This window comes from Bombus pyrosoma, linkage group LG9 (assembly GCF_014825855.1).
Source record: "Bombus pyrosoma isolate SC7728 linkage group LG9, ASM1482585v1, whole genome shotgun sequence".
Classification (NCBI taxonomy): domain Eukaryota; kingdom Metazoa; phylum Arthropoda; class Insecta; order Hymenoptera; family Apidae; genus Bombus; species Bombus pyrosoma.
This window is the reverse complement of record NC_057778.1, coordinates 9,931,863-9,941,196: the sequence shown is the minus strand read 5'-3', so window position 1 is coordinate 9,941,196 and position 9,334 is coordinate 9,931,863. Positions and strand designations below refer to the sequence as shown.

Below are 9,334 nucleotides of genomic sequence, written 5' to 3'. Positions count from 1 at the left end.
TGTGAATAAATACGCGAGGGAAAATGACAAGAGGAAATTAGACCCACACACTCGTTTGTCATTCGTTTGAAATCGTCGTCCTTTGTTTCCACCATTTCTGGCTTTTATCTTCTCGTTAAAAGAAACACAGCGAATAGTTGGATTCTTAAAAATTAAATCGCTCACCTTCGTTCGTAAGTTCGTCCGTAGCAAGGAGACGAGACAGATCGCAGCAAATTCAAAGTTTTTACGCGTCTATAAGAAATCAGAGGATAACGAGCGAACAGATGAATAAAATATCCATACAATGGTTTCTGTAACAGTCGATAGGCGAAACGATCTTCCACCGAGGTTCTATCGTTTCAATTGTACTCTAAAAAATTACGAATTTCCATAAGAATTCACCATGTAGCTGTCACTTTTTTCCACCTTTCGATCTTTCAAGCTGTTCGACGTGACTTCTGAGTGGCTCGTGTGTATCCCTGACTCGTTTTCCCGCGGCAGCATATAGGTCAGTGGGTATATACGTTGCTCGGCTGGTTTGGCCACGGACCGACGAATCCGTAGGAGACCAGATCCGGTCCGAGGAAGCGGACTTTTTGGTCGGCGGATGCCAGGCCGAGGAGGCCAGCGAGGACCGCTTCGAAGATGGTAGAGTGGCGAAGGAACCGTAGAAGGTTGCGAAGGAGGAGTTGCAAGGGCATTAGGCTCCGAATACGGAACGATAAAATTCTTACGAAACGCGGCGTTATTTCCCTCTCTGTTCCGTCCTATCGTCTTTCATACTCTCGTGCATCGAACTGGCACTCTCACGAAACGAGAGGCAGAAACGTTGGAGGTAGAGGGAGGATCCTCGTGCGTTGTGGAGAGGAGGTTGAGCAACTGGAAACGAGCCGGTGGCCGAAGAATTCGACGCTCGAAAACAAACCTCCGCTGGAGGACGCGTTTCGTTTTAGAGGACACGCCAGACACACGACGCGGGGCCGTCCGCGCGTCAAAATGTATTTTTGACGGCCGTTTGACAAGCTTTTAACGTTCCCCTTCCTGTCCTCCTCTTCTTCTTCGTCCGCCTCCTTCCCGCCTCCACGCAACGATGGATTTTCGCGCGTCCTGCGAGCCGCTTCTGTGCCTCGTTATTTTTGCGAATCGTGTTACGTAATCGTGCTCTGCCTCTGGAAAGGTTACCGGAAAGTGACAGGTTCCGTGGCCGAGATAACGAGCGGGAGAACTGAAACTTTTTGAGGATATGCTAGCTGAAACGAGGCGCGAATACAATTCGCTTTGGAAGTTCCTGCCACGAGGTTTGTAGAGGCTTTTGCTTCGCATTTTCTTTCCATTTATGTGATTTTTTAGGAATATGAAATTTAGTTTAGAAACTGAAACTAAAGTCACTTGCTGCGACCAAGTTTGTGCAAGTTGACGTGCTGGAGATTCGGAGATAATCTTTTCGTATTTGCACGTTTCTCGTGTTCCGAGCGTATGCTATATTTGTCTTACATAGGTTTGGGAATATTTCGTGACTTTTAGAAATTTCTTAATTGATCATTTTCAGCGCGATTCACGATGAATGTCGAGTTAAAACACTGCATCCTCTGACAGCTGATCGAAAACTGGTCGCGCTTCAGCTAATCGATAAGGATCTCCAGCTTCCGGTTTCGTTATCAACGTTTCGCGATTCGGTTTGAATTCCTCTTTGTTCCCGCATTGATTCGAGCTCAATAGCCACGCTTTCAAGGACGTATCAATAAACTTCTCGTTCCCCGGAAAGAAGACTGCACAATAAGGGGAATAGAGATCCAGTTAGCTCCAGTAAATCATCGTTGAATCGTCGCTGAACGCGCGTGCAAATATGCTAATTCGTTTCTACAAATTAACCAACTATTATTTTACTTTTCCATGTATCGGCGAGTCACGTTGTTTGTTAAACTCTTAACGTTTACACGCGCACATCGCGAATATACGTGTTTCTCGAGCATTGCATCGTGAGTTCGGATACTTTGAATCATTTTTCCAAAAGGCTCTCGTGATAATCGTAAAACGAGGTAAAAGAGATCGCGAGTCCTTAATCATTTTCGTGACATTAATTTCGAATAAAAATTAAAAGTCGTTAGACAAATTTCCAGAATAATTCGTATGAAACGGTTGAAAAAATTCATGAACAAAAATTTCGTAATAATATACATAAAGTATATGAATAAAGAATTATATGAAAAAGAAAAAGTATAATAACTCGTATAAAGCGCATTGTATATAAAATTTCACCATACGAAGATAGATCTTGCGTGATATACGTGTTTGTTTGTATATATCATAACGGATAATGGAAATTCTGCGTGCATCTGACTGCGTTAAATTAATAATAAATTCGATTGTAAAAACCTTTCAAGATAATGGCAAGTTTCCGTTACCTCTGTTCTTTTCTAATTAATTGGAAGCCCGGGGAAAAACCGCAATCAAGGATGTTGCAGTTATCGGGCGTTCGAAATTGCCCAGAGAGTCGTAGAAAGCACTTAGCCTTAAACTGTTGAGATTTCGTTTCATTTTTGCCAAAACTCTCTCTTTCTCTCTCTCTCTCTCTCTCTCTCTCTCTCTCTCTCTCTCTGGAAATACATTCGATCAAAGATAAACCAGACAGAAATGAGAAACAATCGGATCTGATTTTTGTATTTTTGTGTTTCGTAGGTGTTCTCCTCGTTCTCTTTATTTTTCAATTATTCCATTGAATAATTCCACGAAATTACAACAAGACGGCGGACTTGTTTGTCGATCGAGCGTGAGAAAAAATTGCTTTTCTTTTGTTTCCGACGGAAATAATTATTTAAAGAACGAGCAGAGTCGTTAACGCCATAAGATCCTGCGATAATCTCTACATACACAAGTAACGTTTATTAAAAAGAACTGCTTCGAATTATTTCACGATTGTTTACGATTTCCAAAGAGAGGAAGGAAATTCTGAAATCCGCGTTCTGTCCTTGTTCGTTGTTAATCGTTCGATAGGATCTAGAATCGATAGGAAGAATAAATCTGTCGAAGAATAAACAGATTTTCGAAATCATTATGCGGATTATGATAAAACCGATATGTATCCATTTCATAGTATTCTCTAAGCATTCGACAAATTAGTATACTCGTCGACTTCGTCGTAACATAACGCTATCAGAAACTCGAATGCCACAAAGAGACTTCATTCGCTTCCAACCAGCTCGAACCATCAAACCGCACATCCGCACTCTTAATCTCTGTTCTTGTTCCAGGTTAAATGGTAATCTAAATCGACCATGTACAACCTGAATCTGAACGTGAACCCTAGTCCGACGGCTGCCGCGGGTCTTCTCGGTGTCGCGGCGGCCGAGGTCACACCAAGGACACCGGAAATCGTAAACTCCCTAATCGCCATGACCAATCCCTTCGAGGGTTACACGAACGAGAGGAGCAGGGACCGTACGGATTCGACTAGTAGCGGTGAGCCGAGCCCACCGAGCGTTCAGCACACCTGTAGTCAGCTCATTAAAGAAGGTAGCCATCCGGTGGTGGCCTTGATAATATATCCTACAGGGTCCTCTCTTGTTGCCGAATTTCTTCCTCTTCTTCTTTTCTTTTACCGTCGAAACTCGCTGTATGTCCAAGGTTATCCGGGATTCAGTAGCGATTCTGGTTTTCTAGGGACAAAATGGTAGTAGGGACAGTACCGTGCAGAAAGTCTTCAACTTTCTACGATTGTAATTTTAATAACGGCAATTAATCGTATTTTTAAGGGTCTTTAGATATTTCCTTCGTGATGCTACTCGGTCGCTGTCTTCCTCTGGTTTGCAAATTTTATGCAGATACTCGAACGAATAGGCTTGAGATAAATTACCTTGCGTTATAAAACATACGATGGACGATTTAAAAAATAGGCCGTCAGAAAGCTGCAAGTCAGAAAACGAAAATGAGTTGTTCGCAATGCTTAAAGCGGAACGGCAGATAATGCAAAAATACGGATCGCAGAAAATTGCAGAAAAAAGATTGTCGACAAAGTAGAGAGTGATATTCATAAGAACAAAACATTTTCGTTTGATGGATTTTTAGGAATGACTGGGGAAAAAAAAACAGAAAGATCGAAGGAACGTTCAGACGATCGATATTATTGTCAATAGTTAAAATTCTCAACATTGCAGTGGCTTTTACGTACGATAATGTTGAAAACTTCAAATATTGACAATGATACATTGATCGGTCGTACGCTCGTTGAGAATACTTCGGTGAGCGATACTTTATATTCCAAAAGCCTTATATTATCGTTTTTAGTAATGATTTAGGCGATTAACTGGTATTTGAACATCACAGGATTGAAGTTGACGCTGCAAACAAAAAGGAGAGCCAACGGGACCGGGGACGATACGAAAAAGAAGACAAAGAAGGAAGACGGGAGCGCAGACGACGAGGAAGAGGAGGAAGCGAGCAACAACAACAACCGCGGTGGAGTAAGAAACCTTCACATACTGTTCTCGTTAATACGATAAAGCAGTCGTGATGTTGGGCGATCCGCGCTGTAAGTCGCCGTTTCATCGATTTCACGGGTTTTCAAGTCAGACCGGATATATTCATTCCATCCAGTTCTCTATCAGTTACTGCTCTCATCAAGAACTCAAACGCTACACCATAAAATAAATTACTTTCATACAGCTGTTCTTTGTAAATGTATAAAGTACCGTGCAAAACTCTTAGGCTACTTGGCAAACGAAGATGCTTTGCTTTTAAAAATTAATGCAAAGATGTTCGATGTGATTACTTCTTAAGAAATATTTAATTTAAGTATTACGTATTAATAATTCAACCAGAAATATTGATTAATCTGTAGAAAAATAAAGAAAATATTTAAAGATTTAATCTTAAATCCTCGAGTTGTTCTTAACGTCATATGGAAATATTTCCTAGAATGATCAATTGCTATTGCGAGGTCTTTATCGTAAATAGCCTAAAACTTTTGCACATTGCTGTACTAAGAAGATTTCTAACGATAAGACAAGACTAGGATGGTTCTTAGAGATCTAAAATTTTTGTAGCTAACGCCAGAGGACGAGGAAAGGCGCCGAAGGAGACGCGAGAGGAACAAGATAGCCGCTACCAAATGTCGATTGAAGAAACGCGAGAAGACAGTGACCTTGGTGCAGGAATCAGAGATCCTCGAAACGCAGAACCACGACCTGAAGTCGCAGATTCAGGAGCTGGAAACGCAGAGGCGCAGGCTAGTAGACATGTTGAGTCTCCATGGACCAACTTGCTTGAAGCAAGGTGGCACAGATACCTCGTACCAACAGTTTGCAGAACCTTTGCAGCTGCCCAGTTACCAGGAGAACTTTGTGCAGCCTCCACCAGCATTGAATCAGCCTCAAAACTGTGTGACAGAATATCCGGTAAAGGTGGAAGAGTACGAGGGTGACTTTTATCGACAAGAAAGTCCCTTCGTGCCGACTTCAAACGCTGGTTGTACGGTTTAGTAGCTTTATCGACGTTCTAAAAACGTCTACCGCGCCATTTTCAGGAGTAGTCCTTGTGAAGATTCGGTTTACCGGTTGACGAATATGGTACGTTGTTCGGTTAAGAATCTAGGATCGTCTAACGATGAAAGAACAGTCGTATGCATTCCAAGAAGACGCAAGAAAGCGGAAATACCTGTGTCGGTTAGTGGAAACGTCGTCTGGAAGACGATATAGAAGTTTTGAACGAGATTTTGAGATTATTCTGGGTCCTTTTGCATCCTACTGAACTAGTATCATTAGAAGGATATTAAAAGTCACAAGTCACAAATTATCAATACCAAAATTGCTTTCCATCTGTAATTTATAAAGAAAATTTTATAAATTAGAGATTATTCGATTATTTTATTTGCGGAAAAAATTGTAAAATTATAAAGAAGAAATCTGTAACTGTAACTTATCATTTGTCATTTCATTAGTCGTCGATATTATTAGTTAGTAGATTATTACAAGAAACGACCCCGATCTCTTTCTTAGTACTTCCGGTAGACCGAATCTTCTGGATCTCCCTTCTCTGTTAATCGCAAGTCTGTAGTTCGTAAGTTGATTACTGTAATAACGGTGCGCTCCTGTCTTCTCCTTTCACCCTGTTTTCTTCTTCTTTCTTTTTTTAATATGTCCCTTTATACTCGAAGCGTTCGATGGAGAACGCTTGAAGACATTCCTTGAAAGTAACCCTTTCTTGAAAATAAGTAACCGATTCCTTGAACATAAGTACTGTGACATTCTAAGGTATAATTAATGTAATCGATAAATGTAAGGTAGAAACGAATCACCTTTGCGATACCCGATTCATTAATATCGATATATTTGTATCGAACGTTATACAAGGAGAGACTATAAATTCTTATTTTATTCTTTACCGTATTGTATGATTGTTTTCTAAACAAACATATTTGCGGATTATGAACATGATATAGTAAAAACGATTGAGCGTCGCAAAGGTGTTTCGTTGCTTTAGGTAAGAATCGAGAATTTCTTCTACAAATGGTAGTTCGCGTCAAGTGCCGTTATTTTTTACGCGACATCTCGATTCACCAGTGAGAACAGAAAAGTATAATTTGTAACTCAGCATAAAATAAGTCCTCTGATATTGATTACGACTATCTCACGTGCATTGGGACGCGACTACGAGACGCGTTCTCAAAGGATACTTATAATTATACGAATAATCGAAAACGATATATTTAATACTGTAAAACGTGCATATTTTATACAGTTTACGTATGTTATTGTATTTACACTCGCAGACACGCACATGTCAAATACGTATACGTCATTAACAGTTAACGAGAACACGATATACATGACGATTAATGACAATGACCGAACGACATACCTCAATTTCGTGGGTAGTTACCCTCCCTCAGTGCGTTTGCGTGGAAAAATTTGTTACAACCTAATTTTCTTTTATATTACAACTCTGATCGTTCATAATCGTTAAAATTTTTAATACACGAATGTATATGTAATAGTGACAAGGAGGAATGCCAAAGAACCATCAAAAATATCGATCAGAGAATATTTTTGTTTCTTTATAACAAGATTATCGGTGGAAAGAAATTAGTAAACGCACTCTGGGCTACGCTTACGCGTTCTTGCAATGTACGGAAGCTAGTTTAATTCTTAGCCGAAAGCTACTTTAAAATAGTGAAACGCTTTTTCGTGTCCACGGACTAAAAGATGCTTTTCATTCATTCGGAATGTTACCGCCGATTGATCTAACGAAAGAGAAGATTTTCCTTGCACTTCGTAAAACGGAAGTGAGACAAAGTCTTCCTCTTGTTCTTCTTTCACGAGATTAAGAAAAAAGCGTCCACGAGCATTAAGAATGATTTCTTTTTTTTTTACGCGTAGGACGAACACGTAACAGTCACACGTGTGGTGCTACATATATATATATATAGATATTATATATATTTGCTTTTTATATAAATTTTATTAAGTTGCCCGAAAAGAGTATTTAATAGTTTAATACACATGTTAAGCGTATATTATCGATGTCTATTTACTAATGCAGAGTTCTGAAAGTAATAGTATATCAGATATATTGAAACAGAGTTTATATTTATATACGAGATTTTTCTATCGTTGACACATTTAGAAAAGAATCCGAAAATAGTCGAAATAATTATTATTAATATGCTAAAAATGCACAATTGATTTTAATATGCAGGCTGTTCGAAAGTATTGCATTTTATTTTAAACGAAAAATATTCCGATGTTTACGGAATATACATATACACATACATTTGTCAAAAAATCACGGACAAAATTGACGATTCTTTAAAATAAAATATAGAGTGTATTTTCATATAATTACGTTTGCTATCCAATATATACTGCCATTATTAAAATCCCAGATACAGTCGCTTATAGTATCTGGCCTATAGGTTGGTTGTCTTCTTATTAGTAAAGTATATTAAAAACGAAGTCTTTCTAGAGGATAAGTGCAGAATAACTTTAATAACCAATAGCAAACAGTATATAGGATTTTATTCATTGTAACAAAATCGTACTATTGTCTTTTTATTACTGAGTACCTGGCCGTGGTTTTCCATGCGACAGCTATTTTTTCTTAGGAGAAATGCATTGAATTGAAACTAGAAAAATGGCTGACAAAATCTTATCGTTGTAACCCATGAGGGAAAATTTTATTCTTCAAATAAAAGTGCCTTCGATACTAATCATCTAATGTTTATTTTTGTTTCAAGTTACTCCATAAGTATTAAAAGAAAAGTCTAAATGTTAAAAAAAAACAAACAGTAAGAATATTACACACGCATTTTATTATAAAATTCAATATTAATATTATACACACACATTCTCAAGTCTCAATCACAATCAATTCGAAACAAAATACATAATTTCACCTTATAAATAAAGATACATAATGGGAGAAAACAGCGAGAATAATCTTATTGGATCTTAATTATACCTATTTAGTGTAAGCTTATGAACCCCTAAAAAGAAAAAAGATATATAAATATAATTATTTGAATAAGTGTAAACAGTATACAACTAAATCTACTTACACAATGATGTTATTAATTGGAATATGGATTAATTTAACAAAAAATCCTATAAATCCCATTATACAAAAACCAATGGCAGTGGCAATGGCAATTTTCTGAAATTCTAAAGATCATCGTACAATAAGTTACAGTTGAAACTCATTTGTCAATCAACTTTATTAAAAACCTACCCTTTCTATCAGGCTTCGTGCATCGTTTAATAAGACGAATACTGTCTTTCGCGAATTGACGTCCAGGTTCGGTGAGTTTCTTCACTTGATCCATTATGTTCGTGCAACTGAAAGTAAAATGTACGTGTAACGAAGCAACACATTGAGCGAGTCACAATTATGTCCGACTTTTATAATTAGAACAAACTAATAGATGTGCAAATTACATATGCTTTTGAATATATAGTACGCCTAATAATTTGTTATATCTCACTTGATCTAGATAGATTATATATATTCAATTTTGAATTCCTTAATAATAGAATTTGATTTATAGGTTACAACAAATGTTCTCTAGCGTATTATTAATATTTTTCTTAGTTTTCTTTAAAAAAATCGGAAAGTTGGTCTCCAAAATACTGTACTCACGTTGTGTAGTATTGGAGGACGATTCACAAAGTGTTATTTGACGTATACCGCGTGTACGGTTTACGTATAAAAAACTGCGCTCGTCAGAAGTTGAAGCGCTACGTGGACACTATGCTGTAGAAACGTCACTTCCTAGTCACTGACGTTGGAATTGAAGAACTGCAGCGGGAATTTATAATTATTCAAATTTATAAAAATTTTCTGAATGATTTTCTGAAAAATT

General features: G+C 37.9%; 2 protein-coding genes across 3 annotated transcripts in view; one reads left to right on the top strand and one right to left on the bottom strand.

Annotated features, from left to right (window-relative positions):
* Positions 1-8,185, top strand: part of LOC122570812 (activating transcription factor 3) — a 28,786-nt gene extending 20,601 nt beyond the window's left edge. The window contains exons 2-4 of one of the 2 annotated variants that reach the window (XM_043733668.1): positions 3,234-3,441; positions 4,306-4,442; positions 5,025-8,185. In XM_043733668.1, the coding sequence (XP_043589603.1) occupies positions 3,258-3,441; positions 4,306-4,442; positions 5,025-5,459 (756 nt within the window). In that variant the 5' untranslated portion in view covers positions 3,234-3,257 and the 3' untranslated portion in view covers positions 5,460-8,185. Of the gene's footprint in view, positions 1-3,233; positions 3,496-4,305; positions 4,443-5,024 lie in introns of both variants that reach the window. The other variant, XM_043733667.1, reaches the window with a different exon arrangement.
* An 83-nt stretch (positions 8,186-8,268) lies between these two features.
* Positions 8,269-9,264, bottom strand: LOC122570816 (protein transport protein Sec61 subunit gamma). The gene is made up of 4 exons (XM_043733673.1): positions 9,112-9,264; positions 8,704-8,810; positions 8,534-8,636; positions 8,269-8,461 (listed from the first exon to the last, which is right to left on the bottom strand). The coding sequence occupies exons 2-4, from the start codon at positions 8,795-8,797 to the stop codon at positions 8,452-8,454; spliced, it is 207 nt and encodes a 68-aa protein (XP_043589608.1). The 5' UTR covers positions 8,798-8,810; positions 9,112-9,264; the 3' UTR covers positions 8,269-8,451.
* Positions 9,265-9,334: the final 70 nt, after the last annotated feature.

Excerpts from the sequence above, each read along its gene's own strand:
- LOC122570816 (XM_043733673.1), bottom strand. The coding sequence starts at position 8,797 with ATGGATCAAGTGAAGAAACTCACCGAACCTGGACGTCAATTCGCGAAA. Across the intron at positions 8,637-8,703 it reads CACGAAGCCTGATAGAAAGG|AATTTCAGAAAATTGCCATT; the intron begins GTAGGTTTTTAA and ends GATGATCTTTAG.